The sequence below is a fragment of the Heterocephalus glaber genome, unplaced genomic scaffold, assembly GCF_053883595.1.
Source record: "Heterocephalus glaber isolate CG9 unplaced genomic scaffold, H.glaber_assembly_v1.0 deba00000122, whole genome shotgun sequence".
Lineage (NCBI taxonomy): Eukaryota > Metazoa > Chordata > Mammalia > Rodentia > Bathyergidae > Heterocephalus > Heterocephalus glaber.
The window spans coordinates 31,606,508-31,626,210 of record NW_028258138.1 but is presented as its reverse complement, the minus strand read 5'-3'; the positions used below and the strand labels follow the sequence as shown (position 1 = coordinate 31,626,210).

Sequence of the window (19,703 nt, the reverse complement as noted above, 5' to 3'; positions counted from 1 at the left end):
CCTAGAATTTTTTTTTTTTTTTTTTTTTTTTGTACCAGTGATTGAACTTGGGACCTTGTGCTTGCGTGGCATGCGGTGGAACCACTGAGCTAAATTCCTGGCCCTCCTAGAAATATTTTTGAAAGTGTATATATGTGCCTATGAACATCTTGCCTTTGCAAATTAATCTTTTTATAACATGCCCTCCTGTTGTTAGATAAAACATGTTGAATTCAAGAATATAAACTAATTTCATATTGTTTTGGTTGGATTTAGTCCTCTTGTGTTCAGACTTGGTTTCCTTTGATGATTTTAAATTACTTTGATTGTATAATGATGAGGATTACAGAGTAGATTTGAGAAAATTTTAGTCCATTATTGTGAAATACTCAAAAAAAATTTCAGCCTTTCTGACCCTCCATGGCCATCTATATAGAAATATGCACTCTCTTCTCCAACACAAAACTTAGCATGTGCTCTAGTCTCACTCCTGCTTCTGGTAAAATAAAAGAATCTGATCTGTCTACTTCAGAGATTTCCTTGAGCAAGACTTTGGTTGCTGTGGAAAACACTAGATATACATGAAGATGATTGAACTTCTTGGATATCATCTAGTCTGAGGTCATTGTGTGATAAAATTGTGTTTCTATACCTTGATTGAGGCTATATGAGTCCTTGTGCCTGCCTTGGTCCTGATTTTAAATGTTGAGAAACTGACTAGACCACAACTCCAAAGGCACTTGTGCTCTATTTAAAAAGTGGCCCTGGAAATGGGCAACTTTGGCTGGAAAGTCACAGAAACCTTGACTCATATTGCTTCGAACAGTTAGTCAATGTATAGAATGAGGTACCTGCTCACAGATGTTGTTGAGCCCTGTGTTTTTCCTGCATCTCTGGCATGTCCAGGTCCACTTGAGTTTAGGACTGCTTCTCCTCATTTAAGCAAAATGGCTGCTGCTGGTAATTGTGGAGTCCTGTTTCACTTTTGATAATAGTGAGAGGACTGGACTCTTCTAGTCCAACAGTGTTAAATTTTCCCATCTGTCTAATGAGACTGTGTTCAGATAAATGTCATCTTTAGACCAAGAAATGTGCTAGGACAATGACATGCAGAGATTGCTTAGACAAGTCATACAAACACATGGGTTTAGCATCGGATCACCTTGGCCTGAAACATCTTGAGGAAAGGTAAATACCTGAATAACCCCAGTGCAATAAGGGAGAAGGAATATGCTCACCATGTTCTTTGTCAAATAAAGGTGTTCATACACCGATCAGTGTGGATTACCCAGTGTTTTCCATCACTGTGTTCTAGTCTGGGACTATTTTCTCTTTGGACATGCTGCACAACTTTTAATTTTATGCATAATGTTAAATTTAGTCATAATTTAAATTTTTATAAGCATATTCTGGGTTTCTGATTTGCATTTTCTATAGCATTTTGTTGATTTTCTAGATGTAAAACAGCAGCTCCTTAGCTTATGATGGAATTAATTTTTTGTTGTTGTTGTTACTTGGGATCGAACTTGGGTCCTTGTGCTTGTGGGGCAAGTGGCAGAACCACTGAACTAAATCCCTGGCCCTTGTGGTGGAATTAAATTTTAACCCCATCCATTGAAAATGTCCTCTGTCAAAAATACAGTCAATACACTAAACCTACTGGACATCATAAGCTGAAAACATAGTACACAGAGGAGTGTCGATTGTTAACACATAATTATGTGGCTGACTGGAAGCTGTGACTTGATGATGCTGTCCAGATTGAGAGTTTTGTACTGCATATTAATAACCCAGGAAAAAAATTAATACTCAAAACTCAGATTATGGCTTCTAATGAATGTATATTGCTTCCGTGCCATAGCATAGTTGAAAAATCATAAGTTGAAGCATTGAAAGTTAGAGACTGTATCTCCCTAAATATTTCTGAGTGCATTCCTTAATGTTCTTTTCTTTAATTTCTTTATTGGTGTCTGAGTTAGCTCCATTTCCTCGAGTGTCAATTGTACATATGACTTTTTTTTTTTGGTACTGGGGATCGAACTCACAACCTTGTGTTTGTGAGGTAGGTAGCAGAACCACTGAGCTAAATCCCTGGCCCCTTCAATTTGTAGTTTCTAAATTTTGGCCCTTCCATCTCATTCTGTCCCTCTCCCCATATACTGACAACATTGTAGCAAAAGAAACTAATAAAAGTCCTTGGCTTCTGTGTCACAGCTGATTCCTATTTGAAATTCTCACATGGAACTCTCTGTGAGATAAACAAATGTAGCCCTTTGCCTTAGAGGGATCAATAAGGAAGCCACGAAGCTAGCTGTCAGGCTACAGGATCACTCACATGAAAGAGGGATTATACCAGGTTTCACCTGGTAGATTGTTCAGTTTCACTGGGAAAGGATCCGCTGTTTTTCCTGGAGGTAAATTCCAGTTGGGAAGGATAGGTTAGCAAGTGAAAAAGTTGCCCTTTTACAGACCTTTAATTAATCCTGTTGCTTCAGCTCCCTTTTGTGTCTATCTTCCAGAGTTCTTCTGAGTTTGAGTCTTGATTTCCAGGGCAGCCTCAGTAGACATCCACATCTCTCAGATCCTCTTCGTAACAGAATATAATGTGTGCCTCTCTAATACCTGAACATGTTCTCATTCTTTCTCTTTCCTCCAGAAGATTTTGAACATGTTAACTCACCCTGTACACCAATTTTGGTGTTCTCCTATATGAGGACTTTTAAAAATAATACTTCTGAACTTCTATTTCAATAAACTTTTTAGAGAGGCGACAACAATGTGTGCTTGATCTGTTATCTTAATTAGTTGATAATCTTATCCTAATGCAATTCATATTAACATCTTACAGAGTAGGTTATTGCATATAATAATTGACACTGTTGAAATGTAGTGCTCATATTTTCATAATTATTTATTAAACTACACAGAACAAGCACAGACTGATTGCTATTGCAATGGTAATTTATCATGTACTTATTTTAATGGTATGTATATGTTTACAATAAGTGCAGTACTTGTAAATAATAATTCAATAAGTAAATACTAAAAATATGAATATAATTCCATCGCTTTTTTGTTGGTTATTTTTAGAACTGTGCAGTTTATTTTTATTTATTTATTATTATTATTATTTTTGGTACCAGGGATTGAACTTGGGACCTTGGGCTTGCGAGGTGGCACCACTGAGCTAAATCCCCAGCCCTTTATTTTATTTTTTATTACTACATGTCTGCAGTATATAAAGGTTATGTTTCTCGTGGGGACTTGGTACATGTAGATAACTCATTGTGATTCCCTTTCCCTCCCCACCCTAAAGTGAATACACCTTGAGATTATAACATTAAATGAAATAAATCAGACACACAAGATTAAATATCACATGGTTTCTCTTATATTTTATTGGTTATTTATTATTGATACTGTGTCAAACTGATTTTCACACTTACCTTAATTAGCAAACAATTTACTTATTTGTCAAACCTGCCTCCCATTCATTAAATATATCCTTGTATGGGAGAGTAAACTTGTGGTACAGGCTGTCTGCTGGTCTTATCTTTCAGGGCTAGAGGAAATTCATAATACAGGATTCTCATATATTAAGCCAAAAATGGTTTATTTAGCCCAGTACAGTGGCACATGCTTAGATTTTAGCTATTCAAGAGGCAGAGTCAGGAAGAGTGAAAGCTCGAGGCCAGCCTGAGCAACTTAGCAAGACCTTGTCTCAAAAATAAAAACACAGAAAAGATGTGAGTAGTAGCTCAGTGGTTAAATCCCCTAGGTACAATCCTCAGTACCAAAAAAAAAAGTATTATTGGGAGAAAATACTGCTATTATTTTCTTAGAAAATTCCTGAAAAAGCACTATTTCATGTAGAATGTATCTAATGTTGGTAGATAATTTCTTTTTTCCTAAAGTAATTGTTATCAATAATCACCACTGAGGTATAAAATGTTTAAGCAGAGGGAAATACTTTGTTTCTATGCTCATTTTGGACTGTTACTCTGATTTTTTTTTTTTTTTTTGGTAGCAGAGATCGAACTCGGGTCCTGGCATGTGCACAGCAGGCGGCAAAACCACTGAGCTAAATCCCCAGCCCATGTTACTCTGATTTTTATAGGCTTTCTTAGACTTCTACTAAATTATATTCAAGTACGTTTAATTTGCAAAAACGAATTTAGCATTAAATTTCATGTTTCTATAAACACAGATGTACCTTGTATAGGAGGTACACAATATGGGGTTTTCTTTTTTAAAAGAAAATTAATGAATAATCAACAATGAGGATTAATTTATACAACAGAAGGTGAAACCTAAACAGATGTTTTCTGTTTTCATACCTCCTGAGGCAGATAAAACTCAGTATTATATATCCTCACGAAAAGTTATTTCTTTCTCCCCTTAGGAGAAAGCTGTATTCATGTGTTAAAAATAGTTAAGATCTTACTTTTGAACCACTTATCCATACATCTTTTTCGTATATGATAAACAATGGATATTACATTCCTCATACTTAAAGATATTAGTTGTGTTGTTTTCTGTATCAATATCCTTATTAGGTCTTTCCTAATGGTCAAAATTTGCAACTGTCCATCCATTGTATGTTTCCTTCCTTTTTTCAAAAACAATTGCTTGACAATTTTGATGAAATGTAATGATCGGTTTTAAAGCTTAAGAAATAGAAGAAAATAAATCTGTCACAATTACATAACAAAAAATTTTAGGGCTGCAAATTTATTTAGTGGTAGAAATACTGTACTAAAGGATACAGCTTAAAACAGGTGATTTTTTAATCTAATTCGTGGAAGTATCTTTCATTCCTGAAATATGTCAATGATTATCTTGGATCTAGTTATGTTTCATGTTTCCAGCAGGTGGGGATAAAAGGTCTCTAGAGATGAAAGCTACCCAGTGTGAGCCATCAGGGAAAACCTAGGCCACAGACTACTCCAGATTCAAGAATTACAGTACGCTGTGGAAGTTAGAATAGGCATTAATTTTTCCATCTCCACAGCTGTTTTGCTTTTAATTTAGCTAATTGAAATGAAATCTTCCCAGAATTACACAAGCTCGAAGAGTTTCACAATCTAAGAAGTTTTCTTTCTGTCAAGAGCTGTCTTCTAGTTCTTAGCTCTGTTTAATTTTGATGAAAACTTTGACAAGTGGATGACTTAGGAAAATTTATAAAAGTGTGAGAAACATACATGGAGAATTTGGACAGGCAGTTCTTTTCACCAAGATTTATTTGTGTACCCTTGATGCTAAAGAAGACATTGCAGTATCTTTATTTACCAAGAGCTATTAAGAGACTACATGGGGAGTGTAGTAAACAAACAAGTGTGCTTTCATCATTGGTTAATCATTTCTATTTGGGTACATTCTATGTATTTAATGACTTGAATCATGTAATATCTTTATAGCATAGTTCTTGCCTGAGGGGCCCTTCATGAAGATAAAACCCAGAGATAATTAAACTGTTTTTAAGCTATGAGTGTAGTAACAGAATATCAGGACTTCTTGGAAAACACACATTTACCAAAGTAATGCTCAATCTTCTTCAGAGGTCAATTTATCACTGAACTGTTTTCTTTTCATCCTTATTATGTCCTACATTTTGTTTTGTTTTTTGGTACCTGGGATCAAACTCGGGACCTTGTGCTTGTGAGGCAGGCGGCAGAACCACTGAGCTAAATCCCCGGCCCAATTACATCCTACATTTAATTGCTAAAGGTTTTGTGAAGTGTAGAAGTCCCTCCCCATCTACTTTGATACCTTTTTTTAAAATGTATTTTATTGCGGTTTTGTAAAACCAATGCATTGATAGTGTCAAGGAAATACTTTCTAATTTTTCCCCTCTTTCCTTGTTCTCAGTGTTCGTGTTTGTGGCAAGAGAAAACCAGGCAGTTTTTTTCTGCCTGAGGTCTCCGAGCACTTTGTCATGTTTTGGGGGAAGAGGTTAACATCTGAAACACTGCTGTGTTTTATTGCCAGTAAATGTTTTTACTCACTAGTGAAAAGTTTGTAAATAGGCACTGTTTAAGAACACAAAGAGATCTTAAGTACTCAGACATTTCCCTTTAAATGCTCTATCCCTAGTGAAATGCACTGGCGATCTCAGTCCTTCTGAACAATAGTTGGGATCACAAAACCACACTACTCTTCATTCAGCCTGCCTGACTCAAAGGAGACTCAGGGGCTTTTAAAATAGGGGCAAAAGCTTTCCTTTTTTTGGTTTATCCCCATTATTCAGAACCAAGGCTCTCTATATCCCAGCAGGTCAAACTTGCTCCTGTTCTTTAGGTGAAAATGTTTCTTCTAGCGAGAAGAACTCCATTAAAAGCCTAACAGTATAGCTTGTACACCAGTCTGATGGGAAAGAAACATTTTCTGCTCATTTGGTAAGGGCAAGTAGTGCTGAGCCATCACTGCAGCCTGCATTTGATCAACTTGGAACACATGAATAGCTGTCATTGAAGACTCCAGACAGGGCGAATGGTATATATTACAAAGCGATTTGAGAGGCAGGATTTGGACAGCATGGTTGACTGGGTAGTACCCACAACTCAGAAGGAACGAGTTTGATTCTTTTTTTCTTCTCTGAATGCTGCCATGAAAGTGGAACCTGTGCAGATAAAAATTGCTAGTGACCCAAGCATTTCAGAATATACATTGACTCCTTCTTTCCATTATTGCAATTAAGGACTGATACAGGTCACCAAATGGTGAGGTGGTGGTCTCTCTAGAGCCTCTTTACTAAGATTATCAATCATTCCCTTTTGGCTCAAAGCAAAAGCTCATCTAGGTTCTCATTTTCTTGGGCCTTCCTGTGAATTCTTTGATTGCCCTCTACTTCCAATTCTTTATAGCTTTGGAAAAGATGCGATGCTATAAACTTCGTTTTCTTTAAACTTTTTTCCTCCTGTGTCTTTTCTTGTGCATGATCACTAATTTCATAGTATACACTTAAGATTTAGTCTTAGGTTCTTCAGCCACACTTTCTTTTCTTTGTTGGAGTTTTTATCATCCACATAACTCAAATCTTAGCTGTCTTTAGCTGATTTGTATTTGACGAAGTAGAATTTCCAAACTGTCTTAGACACATGGAATTCCTAGCCTTTGTTTGAGCTCCTGGCTTTGTTACTGTCTGTAAGTCTATTCAACGTTCCATACAAAGAAAACTTAACAATAAACAGAACAGAAAACTCAAATATGTCTAAAACAGTTGACCTGGGATATGTGGTAGTTTTGGTTATTTTAGCTGATCCTGGCATCTATTGAGAGACCAAAGCTGCTGCTAAATGGTTTATAATGCACAGCACAGCCCTCGTAGCAGAAGAATCTGGCTCAAAATGTCAGTTGGGCCACATCCAAGAAACCCTGGTATAAAATGAAATTATTTTTGTTATCCTTGAGATTATGAGACTGACGCACTGCCTGCTGCACTAAGAAGGCACTTATTTTTGTTATCCCTTTCAACTCTTACTTAACAGAAAATATTGCTTTAAATACTAATGTCAATGCTTTCTTTCATTTTACTGGACCAAAATTAATGTAGTCTCCCACATAGTCTAAGTTGTTAGCTAGCTGTCTGAATGCCCCCATTTTCTCCTCTGTCAGCTAAGGATGGTAGAAATCTTCTGGAGCAGGGAAGATAAAGGGAGGCCTACACCTTGTCCACTCATCAAGGAACTCTTGAGAGGGGGCCAATCAGAGAAGGACACCGAAAGGATAGGCTTAGAAGGCACCGGAAGATTTACAACATTTTTACAGTTCATTTAAAATCTTTCCCCCAACATAATTATTACTGATCATTTGTCTATATACTTACAACATTCTTCTGTTGTGAGCCTGATGATTATTGAAACAGCTTCTGGAACTTCTTTTCTTCCTCTAGGTTGCCTCACCTTCATCTGCTTTCTGAGTCATCTGGGCTGTGGTTCAGGGAAGGCAAGCTCAGCAATGACTTTTGACTTTCTTGATCTCATGAAATATCCCAGGCTCTATTGCTAGATCACCTCAACTCACTTCCCTGACATCTGTAAGCCTTCATTTCCCTTCCTGTAAAATGTGTCTATAATATCATTTTCATCCCTATCATCAACACCACCACCGCTACAGTCCATTCATCAGGTTTCTCGGAGAATAAAATAAACATTAATAATGCATATTGCAGTGTTAGGCACAAAGCTTTTTTTTCCTTCTCTGATGCTGGAGAGTAAACCTGGGTCCTCATACCCCCTAGGTAAGTGCTCTCCCACTGAATCACATCCTAGGCACTGAAGCTTTGGTTATTTAAATTTTTATGTATATTTCTCTTCACTATTAAGGTGCACACATGTATGAATAATATGGTTTCTCTTGTGTGCTTACTTACCTTTTAACATATTTGACTTTGCAACCTCCAGGTTACAAGTTAGTACAAGTCTGAGCCAGCTGCCCTTCATTTTTTCCTTTTCAAGTTTTCTTTCCTCATTTTCAACAGAATTTCCAGGGTCACCCCTATCCGTCAGCCCAGCTGTCTTCCAGTTGAACCAAAAATGGGGTTGATTTCTCCTTATTTAAATGCTCAAATATTTATATTCGTGGTTGAGAATGGTCACATATTTGCCTCTTTCCTAGTCAGGCCTGCATATTCATTCATAATAAAGATTTGTCGTTTTTATTGCCTAACGTTTTGTAAATTCCTTATATTAGTCTCTACAGATCCAAATGTGACTCACTCCCCGAAAAAGAGATTAGATTATAGATTTTGAAAGAGTGCTCTATCCTTTCCTATGGCAAGTTTGAGTTCTTGAAACCGGTGGCAATTTCAATACAAATGCTTTTATGATCGGCTTTAGTGGGAAATGACTGACCTCTGAGATTGAGAAACAGATTCTGTAAATGTCTCCCAAAGGGTTCTTTGTGGCTGCATTTGAGCAAGGAAAGAGTGTAAGTGGTAATTTAATTTAGCAATTGTTTCTGGGTCCCCTTTAGAAAACCGGTGTGTGTGTTTATGGGCGGGACACTGTTAAAAGAAAAGAAGGTATAAATTTGTTCTTTAGCTGCTATCATTGACTTTAAAATGTTAGCTTGTCTGTCACTTAATTCTGAGAACTGTAATGAGTGTATTAAACTTTTTAAAGTGAACTTTACTCTTTCTTGTTAAAAGTAAAATGTATAAAAAAGCAGCATTCAGGTTCACTCTTGGAACATGGTAGAAATGCTTAATTCTTACTATACAAATGGTTTTAAGCCATCATCTCTGAAATTTCTATAGTTTTAAGATATTTTAAAGTACACTTAGGAAAAGTTCAGTTTTGTAATTCTAGTTATTACTATTTTTAGGATGTATATGTTTGTAGATTTATATAATAACATGATAAATACTCTGACCACTTCAAACATGGAGGAAAAGGGAGTGATTTCATGGCTATGGAGTTTCAGTTTTGCAAGATGAAAATGTTTTGGAGGTGTGCTTCTCAAGAGTGTAAATATACTTAACTCTTCCAAGTTGTGTACTTATAAATTTTGAAGATAGCAAATTTTATAATATTTTCTTCTAGCCACAATTAAGGAAAGGCTTAGTATTTAATCTAGGCCTAGATGCCTACATCACAATGCCATGTTTGTTCAGTGTGGGTAGTGTATTGAGGCATCTCTTTCTTGTTTGAGATACTGATTGGCAGTCAAGGAAGAGCATGATGGGAGTAAGTCTTTGAGAGATCTTAATGAGATAATTTGTATAAGGTGCTTAACATGCATAGTTTCCAACTCTTCATCATTGTGAACCATTACTACAATGTAGAATAGAATAAAATAAACTGTAACAGTATAATTTATTTAATTATATATGCCATTATGATTACGTACACAGATTCAGTGCCTAATAACAAGCCTGGGAAAGTTAAATTTCTCAACACTGTGTATTCCAGTTTCCTCATTTCTATAATGGATAAAACAATGATATCTATTTTATATCATGATGAAATGAGTAAGTAAGCTAATACATGTAACACATGTACCATGTTTTATATAAATGACTCATTCTCTTGATGACAGGAAGTAATAATAGTAGTGGTTTAAAAAAATATGTATTTTAAACTCATTACTTATTCCTAATTATTATTTCTTCATATTTAATATTCTCTCCCTTGATGTATCATTTTAACTATACTTTCCAGAGGTATTATCCTTACACATTCCCATTAACTGAAGTGTTTTCATGTGGTTTTAAAATTACATACAGTTATTAAATAAGGAGGAAAAAGTACCACAAAATCTAAGTTCTATCTCAAAAAGAGAGTTTTTTTGTTTTTCTGGGGTTTTTTTTTGTTTTTTGTTTTTGCTTGCTTTTACCACATATCTTTCAGCTAAGTTTCTTTGTTATATAACTGGTAGTTACTGTGGCAGTGTGTGTTTGTTTCTAATGAATACCAGGTGATAGAGAAACAGTCAAACAAAAACTTACAGTGAAGGTCTTTAAGTTTTTGATATAATGAATGTGATTCTATTGGAAAAGAATGCTATACTAAAATATTATCTTATACATTTCTGTTTTCACAGTCTTGAGAACTTTTGTGTAGCATCAGAACTATAGTTGAGGCCTTCTGAAATTGTCACACCACTGTTGCATTGTGACAATGTGCCAAGCAGATAAAAAGTATGTAAGATTCTTAGGCCCCTGTTTTTAAGATGTCTGTGGGAGAGGAGGCAGGGAGTCCTGGTGGTAATTTTCACCTTCTGTCCAGATGTCTTACATTGTGCTCAATCTCAGAGAGGTAGGTCACTTTCTCATAATTACAGTTTTGGGCTCTTTGAGCATGTTGAATTCTGACTTAATGTATTGATTTTTAAATATAATTATAAGGTGAATTTAATTTGGTATATGTGTTTGGAACATGTGGTATTCCTTGGCAAATGCGACCTAAAATTATATGCTTGTACATGTATTAAAGTGTAGGAAATTATTGTTTTACTTGTAACATACTCAAGGTGCATTTCAATAAATATAAAGGATACCCCGAGGCAGGGGAACAGCAAGATCAAAAGCTTACTCTATTTTAGATGGCTGTTTTATTAAAGTTGCTTATTAATTTAAGGATTTATTTTTGGTAGGTAAAATGACTAGGTAGTGTATGAGCCCAAGTAGATCACATTTATGTTTATGTGTATGTGTGTGTGCATTTTCTTTCTTTTTCCCTGTATCTTGTCCTCTCCCACTTCCTCCTCCCACCTTTTTGTTTTTTATGGCAGTGGGCTTTCATAAACTCCCTTAAAACTCTTGAGCCTCTACTATACTCTGGGGACAGCTTTCAAAGAAAATAGTGCTATTTTAATTCTTTAGTTATTAAAGTAGGTTGAAAGCCAAATACATAACACATCAATCAATAGAACACAGTCAACAATTTCTAAGATTCTCATCTCTCCCAAATCTGTGTGATTCTTAGTATAAATGTGAAAGGAGATCATACTCACAGATTCTTTGTCAGAATGTGATCAACATTGCTGAGGAGACAGAAATCTTTTAACAGTTGCCTTTAAGGAACTGTAACTTTCAACAATTATTCAGTCCATTGCTTTCAGCACCTTTTGTTGGCTTATTAGTGTATAGAACAGCAGGGTTGTAGCAGAGGAAGAGCCTGTGCATTTTAATTAGCTCCAGAGACAGTGTGAGATAAAAGCTGTGATTTCTGCCTCGTTTTTATTTCACATTGGTTGATTAAGGATGCTATTGTAGACTGGGCTGGCTTGACCTAATCTCAGTGACCACCCATTTATCGAAGAGGAATGGCAAAATTTTGCTCTAGTTTCCTGAATGGGATTAGGAAAGCACTAATTAGCAAACCCTGAAAGCCATGAGGCCTGGATAGGAACACAGCACCCATCTATAAGAAACAAATGCAGTCTGGGGAAACATTCACCAATTGAACCAATTAATGCTTGCATATATTAGGCACTTGGTGATGTGTTTTCCGTTTCTAATTACTTAACCATGAATAAGAGCCTGATGTCCCTCAAGCTGTACTTGTTGATTAAATAAATACTTCTGGCCTAAAGAGAGATGTCAGACCCTGAAGAGTACTAATGTTGATAAAGAGGTCTGTCAATAGTTGGAGAATAGATTGGAGCTGCGTTTGACCTCTGCTGGGGGGATGCGGCTGGGAATACAGTCTATAGAACTTTCAAATTTACTCTTTCAGCTTCAGTACAGTCATATTTTAATTATTGAAAGGCACAACGATGTATTTTGGAAATTCAGCCCTTTAATTCTCTCTCATGTACCTGGTTTTAATTGAGCAGAATATCATGGAAAAAGCACAAGCTTTGGAAGCAGCAGAATGAGACCCAGATGTGTGCAGTGAGCAGGGAACATTAGGGAGGATCCTTCACATCTGTGAGTCTCAGTCTCTACCTCCACAATGAAGATATTATCTGTTATATAGCATGTTTTACGAACATATAACATAATAATATTGTATGTGTAATGTCATGGGTGGTTACCTGGCATTTATAAGGATTTCCAAAGTGCCTTTTCCCATTTTTATTATTGATACCCTTGTTATTTCATTATTTGGAGGAAATGCAAAGCAAAAGTATATGAAAAAGTGAAAAGGGAAAATATCTAGTATTAAAATTTAGATCCCCCTCCCCTCAAAAAACATAGCATAAGTTTATGTGTTTGAAATGGAACTTAATGTCTTTTATTCATCCTCTGTTTCCTACAGTGGTAAATTGGATTGGCCACTAGGTGGAAGTGTATATTTTTATTAGGTCTGTAAATGTGAATATATAGGGTATTTACAAATAGATTTGTAAATCTAAAAATATGAGATACACCTCACCAGCTGCCAGTTCCATGCTCTTGGACGTCCCTGCCTCCAGAAACATGAGCTAATGAAATGTGTATTTTAAAAGAAAGAAAGAAAGAAAGAAAGAAAGAAAGAGAGAGAGAAAGAAAGAGAGAAAGAAAGAAAGATCAGATTTAGCCAATGCACTTGGTGATAATTTCTGAAATCTGAATAACTAGATTGAGATTTTTGTACATAAGAAGCAGGTACAGAAATAAGATTCTGAAGATGTACATGTGGGTTTTGAATACTTGCTGTTTAATACATATATAGGTTATATATATATAGGTAATGTGTTTAATACATATGTAGGTAATGTTTAAAAATAAATAGCAAAGTATTTTGTCTTCTCAATTTATATGGCATTATTAAATTATTTTAGTTGATTCATATATACTAAAACAATTTTCTATATAGATATTCAAAATTCATAGACGGCTAAGTCCTTCCTGCTAGAACTAGGACTGGTTAAGTCAGGTCCTGAATGATCATAATTTCTAGTGTGTGCTGCATTGCATATGATCATGAGTGGAGTCTGGAACCTCTGATCTGAGATGCTAAGACTGGGTATACTTCTGAGTATGTGAGAAGATTTTCATTTTCTCATGGTTAGTTTCTTTTACACTTTCCTTTATTTCTTTTCAATGTAGCTTGTGTAATATATTTTTAAAAATATAGAATTACCAAATCAAGATTTTTTGTGGGATTGTTATGTTTAGAAGAGGAAAACGTAAAAATTATTGTTCTTGTGGGTGTTTTCTTTTTCTGTCTTTTTTTTCCATGCTGGGGATGGAACCCCTGATGTCATGCAAGCTAAGCACGGAGTCTATCATTGAGCCATGGCCCTGGCCCTCTGTTCCTGCCTTCAAAGAACTTAAATTGCAGTTTGAGTGAAAAAGAATATGAAAAATTAAATAGTACATGAATTTTAAATCATTTCATAAAACAAAGAAAGATGACTCAAAACTCCAGCAAATCTTTTAAGTCAGAAAATTAGTTTAAATTAATATATCTTGAAGAAGAAAGAAGAAAGGAGGGTGGGAAAGACAGAAATATTAGGAAGAGGAATGAGTGTGAATAAAGAACAAAACACATTTGAATCTCAGTGAGTAATCTGATTTTTCTAGATCAGAAGGGAATTGTGGGAATTGAGGTTTTAAAAAGGCACACTGAGGTCAGAGTGCGGTAGGTTTTACCTGACAGACTAAGTGGTTTGGAATTTATTCTGTAGACAATTGGGAATAGTCTATTTAAATGACCACAGCTATTTTAGAAAAGAAGTGGTTTAATGCATTTCTTTGCCAGGGAAGTGTTCTTAAAGTTCTAGTGGAAGCCCTTTTTGAAATTTAAAGACCAAAAAAAGCACTTGGTGCTAGGCAGAGGTTTGATTCAATTTTGAAAATGTAAGATGTATCTTAGATTTGCTGTAATTCACAAAATTTATGATGCAATCACATATACTGGTCTTTAAGAAAATTTTGGAGAAAGTCAACCTGCTGTTCTTATTCTGTTACTTGAAGGATTGCCATGTGTGTGCTTCCATAGCTGGATTCTCAAGTTTCTTCCAATGCAAAGTAGATTCTTATTTGATTATATTAAATGAAGAAAGGTGTTCAAGGGGGCCGGGGATTTAGCTCAGTGGTTCCACCGCCTGCCTTGCAAGCTAAGGACCCGAGTTCGATCCCCAGTACCAAAAAAAAAAAAAAAAAAGAAAGGCGTTCAAAAAGTATAGCTATACATATCGTAAAATATAGAAGTTCAATTAAATGCTGATAAAAAGGTAGAATTAGCTGGGTGGGTACTATATCCTGTGTAATTCCACCACTTGGGAGACTGAGGCAGAAGGATCAAAAATTTGAGGAGACCTTGGACTACATAGCCAGCTTAAAGCCAGCCTAAACTACATAGTAGCAACAAAAATAGAGTCAGCATTGAATTAGAGTAGAACTAAAATTGGGCAAATGCTGATATAGAGAGATAGAAATGGGCCAGGAGTTTGGTTACAAATGGTGAGGGAACTGGGGGCAAAGGTAAAGGTAAGAATTTTATGGCCATATTCCTCAGCCAGGAAGCCCTGTAGAGAAGTAGGTTGGTTGTATGTAAGTCCAGGGAGAGAGAAATTTGGAATCTATCAGCTAGTGTTGTGTCTCATGGGCTCCAGATCATCGAAGCACAAAGACTCACCTGAGTCTTTGGACGCAAACACAGGTCATGCTCCTCACAGGTTGGGCCCTAAGGAGTCCAATGAAACTAGTAAAGGAGTGGCTCTTTCCTCTCCTTTTCCTTTATTCTCTTTGGAATCAGGGCAATACCAAATTCAAGGTTCATAGTGTAGGACTGAGATCCATTATTTTCTTACCAGTATATTGCTTTGATCTTTCACTCTTTGCATAAAAACTTTGCACTTTACTGCAGTAATTCACATGTGTGTATTGCACTGTGTCTGTGCAGCACTTAATCTGTGATACACCTTAACATGGAGAAGAACCAGTTTTAATCAAATGTTGAACTACACACAAACAAAATAAAAAATTTGGTTATCCTATATGTTTTTATGAAATTTATTTTAAGTATTTGTTGAGTAAATGTTTTTATGCTACTTTCAACCAGGTGAGGACTTTTCAGGATCAAAGTTGAATACTACAGAAAAAATGGTTTGAAATATGTGAATATAGAAACGTAATTATTTTCACCACTGAAGTGGTATGAGTGGTTAAGTGGTTCTCTTTTTATATTTGCTGCTGAACATCTTGGGCTCTGGAAGAGGCTAGCAAATTCATTTCAGTGTTCAAATAATGCCATATTAAGTAATTTTATTTAACCTTTTCCAACATTTTTCATTTGATTACTAGAAATATGTGATCTAAAAATGTGAGCTATGAAAAGAAATATTTATTAAAAGCTTCCTTTTATGTCAGACTATTGTCTTTTTTTTTTTATACAAGGGCTGATCTATATTCCCAGACCATTTTATTTTATTTTATTTTATGAGACAGAGTCTCGCTAAGCTCTAGGCTAGTCATAAATTTGTGATCCTTCTGCCTCAGCTTCCCCAGTAGCTGGGATTCAGACATTGGTCACCACACTGGCTGCATTGTTTTTTCATACAGTATCTCACAGAGTCCTCTCAACACTTACTATTTTTTTTCTTAAATCAGAAAACTACAGTTACAAAACTGGTAGCAAAAATTTACACAACTGAATGGTACAGTGGGGCATTTCTCTGGATCCAGATCTCATTCTCTTTATCCACTGTACTTTCAGAATTCTTCCTGAAGAGGATAGGCAAGCATAATAAATTTATCTTTATGAAACTACTGATAAAATTCTTATAAAAGTTTTTTTATCTCATCAAATTCCCTTTAGGTTTAGGCAAGACATGAAAAAGGGGATAGTCTTTCACAGGTTTATGGTATATTATGAACAAACAAGAATGTTCATTTAAGTGGCTTTTATTATCAAATCTCGACTGGAAGACATTTTTAATTAAGCATAAATCACTGCAATCTCTTTATCTTATGTTGTAGGCAAATATATAAGGGTAATCTGAGTTTATGAGACTTTTCTAAAACACTTTACTTTTTAAAGCAGCTGAAGTTTCTTTGATTCTCAAACCAACTGTTTTTTCCTCAGGGCCCCATAGCCTGGTCTGATTCCTGCGTTAATGAAACTACTAATTTACATTTGAAGGACTCCAAACGCACCAGAAAAATTACTAATCAAATTAAACTTTCTGGTTCTGATTTAATTTGGCGGCATTAGTAGACATGATCTTAGACTCTTGGGGAAGAATTATTGAACACTAACTTTAATTTGACTAAGTGTAATCCAGTATAAAATTCTACCATGAGCAACTAAAAATTAAATCATTGTATTTATATTTGGAAATAGGGACACTTTGTTTTTAGTACACATTTAATTTACCTTAGGTTATGAATAAATACTCACATGATATGTCTTAAAAAACAGAAATCTATATTGTTTATATTAAGTAAAAATAAGGAAAAAATTCAGCAGTTGGGCTTTGATAGGAAAACCATTAGATGTGATCTCTTCACCTGTTAAACCCAGCTGTCCCTTCTGGGATTTGGCTTTTTGTTCTGAGAACCATTTTCATGAAAATCTAAGGAGGAAACTCTAAACTAGTGGTGACAAGAGTAGCCTATTTTACAAACCGTGCAGTAACTAGGATCAAGTATCAGAGGACAAATTCAAGCCTTTCTCTTTTTTCATATATTTTGTATGGTGGCATTTCGTAAAACTATCTATCCTTCCATTGCCAAGCTGACTAATCAACTGGTCTGTTGACACCATCTGTCTAAAGAATCCACAGCCGCTGCCATGAGTTTTGGTTCAGTTTTCAATAGAAGCACATTCCATCAACAGTCTCATTTTTAAAAAATATTTCCTAAGTCTACAGTTCTGAATCACATTGGAATCAACCTCTCTCTCTCCTCTTTTCCATTTTTCAAATAATCATTTAATAAGTTTCATAAGACTTGAGTACTATGGACATTATTTTTACATTAATACAAATTGTTACACTGGGGACTGAATTGTAGCTCAGTGGTACAACAGGTTACCTAGCTAGCATGCTTTGGGCCCAGGGTTTGATTACAGCACACAAGAAATAGGTTTTTTTTTTCCATTGGCTCATGTAACATAGGATTCCTATAGTGTTTGAAAAGAAACAATTTATGGATAACTTAATTTTTTAAAAATATTCTCTAGTAATTCCATGTTTTCTTGAATTTAAAACTGGAAAAGTAATTGGAGAAAAATGCTTTTGATTTGATGTTGATGGTTTTATTTTGGCAGCTCATCTATTTAGTCTCATATATAAATTTCTTTTAGACCTTGATTGTATAATATTAACTATATATTTAAGAAGAAAAGGGCTGGGGATTTAGCTCAGTGGTTTCACCGCTTGCCCTGCAAGCGCAAGGACCCGAGTTCGGTCCCCGGTACCAAAAAAAAAAAAAAGAAGAAGAAGAAAATACAATAGACACAATATGTTTTGAAAATGAAATTGCATTGAAAAAAAAACCTAAATGTAAGTGTATGTTATGCCCACTTCAGCCATTATTATTTGGAATGGACAGAACAATTCAGGGAACCTAAATATAAGGCAGGGCTTTTTCCTTCAAACTATTACTAATTTAGTTAGGGAAAAGGTGGACACAGGTGAAATTTTAAATGATAATAAGCAATTTGAATACTAGTTTGAGATGATACGAAGATAGGTCAAAGGTGGTGTTTTTTGAAAATAAAGATGACAATAACTTGCACTGGTCAGACAAGCCTTCATGAAAGAAGAGGAATTCGATAGAAACTTGAAGGGGTTTGAGAATTAGAGTGCTTGTAGTATAAAATTCCTCACAACATCTTAGTGAGGACACAGTCTAGGCAAGAAAAAGTTGAATTTAATAGGGAAATTAGTGTATTAGTTCCATTTGGTCACAAGTGAAGGAGGTCCACTCAGTAACAAAAGAATTTCATTGACCCAATATGCTCAAGCCACAGGAAGTGTGTTGGTGTGATCGGACTAAGGGGCGAGTGGAACTAAATGACTAAATGCACCAGTGTATTATTCCCTTTCCTCTGCTGCCTCTTGTGTGGTTATTTCATTTGTCTACTTTAAAGACAAATCTTTTCCATTCAAGAACAAACATGTTTCTTGGCATCTTACAGCTTTTCCTTGCCAGCTCCAGGTGGGAAAACCCCAGGTAAGAGTTTCACTTTTCCCAGTGTGCATTCCTGCACCAGTAATTAGTGTCACCAGTCTGGGAGCTCTGGTGCACTTTGGTCTAGAAATGAAGCCTTTCACTAAGAGAATGGAGGAAAAATATACTGGCCAAGGACTCATTCACTGCCCCCAACATATTCCCACCATAGGCAGTTAATATGTACTTGAAGAAAATTTTGATCTGTTACTTAACAAGTAAGTAGAATGAAAGATTTTAGTATTCCTTTAAATTAATTTATGAACAATACTATATTATGAATGAAATGAGGAATATAATTCATAATCAAATATCTTAACAGGATAGTGAGCTTTTAATATGACTAGTTAGAATGGCCCTGGCCAGACTAAGTGTGTTGTCTATTAGTTTAAGTTTTGCTTATGTTCTTTTTGTTGTTGTTGTTACCGGGGATCGAACTCGGGTCCTTGCGCTTGCGCAGCAGGCAGCGAAACCACTGAGCTAAATTCCTGGCCCGCTTATGTTTTTGAAATGAGTTTCTTGCTAGATTACCTAACCTGGTTTCCAGTTCTGGGGTTCCACTTCCTGGGCTCATGTGATCTTCCTATCTCAGCCCCTCCAAGAGCTGGAACTACAGGTGTATCCCTGGCTGCTTTTAGTTATAATATCAGTACCATAATCATTGCATTGTAAAATTCCCAAAACAGAAAACCCTTAAGCTATTTAAGGTAAATCTGTAAACCTTTCTTCGGGTTTTTAAAAGAGATGGTATTATGTTCAGACTATGTAGCAATGACCTGGTTTTCAAAGCACAGATGTTGAAAGAATTGCCTAGTTTGTTTAGCAGGCCTTCAAAGATAAGGTTTTGACACTACTTGGAAAATATTCAAACCAAGTCTTTGTTGATGCAAGAAGTAAAAGGAATTCTAAAAATTACATTGTGGCTTGAAGTCAGCTATGTGTGAATTAACTCGTCTGACCAATAGTCATCTTCCTTTTATGAATATTTATTAACAGAATGGGTTTAATAGCCTTGGCAATATTTTAAAGATTTGAAATGTCAGTCCAGAGTATTAGATTTTTATCTGTTTATACCAATCTGTCCTCATAGAAACTCTTTGTCCATTGGTTCCCTAGGCATTTTAGGTCTCTAATGTTGGGCAGGTCAGAGTTATATCAGGTTCTGGGGTAGGAA

The 19,703-nt window shown here is 35.6% G+C and overlaps 1 protein-coding gene across 8 annotated transcripts in view; it reads left to right on the top strand.

Annotated features, from left to right (window-relative positions):
• The window catches only part of Robo1 (roundabout guidance receptor 1), a 1,092,891-nt gene that overhangs the window by 720,264 nt on the left and 352,924 nt on the right, over nt 1-19,703 (top strand). The window contains exon 1 of one of the 8 annotated variants that reach the window (XM_087213892.1): nt 18,528-18,747. The exons of the other annotated variants lie outside the window; for them this stretch is intronic. Within the exon in view, the coding sequence (XP_087070018.1) occupies nt 18,711-18,747 (37 nt within the window). The 5' untranslated portion in view covers nt 18,528-18,710. Of the gene's footprint in view, nt 1-18,527; nt 18,748-19,703 lie in introns of those variants that run through there. 8 annotated transcript variants of the gene reach the window in all.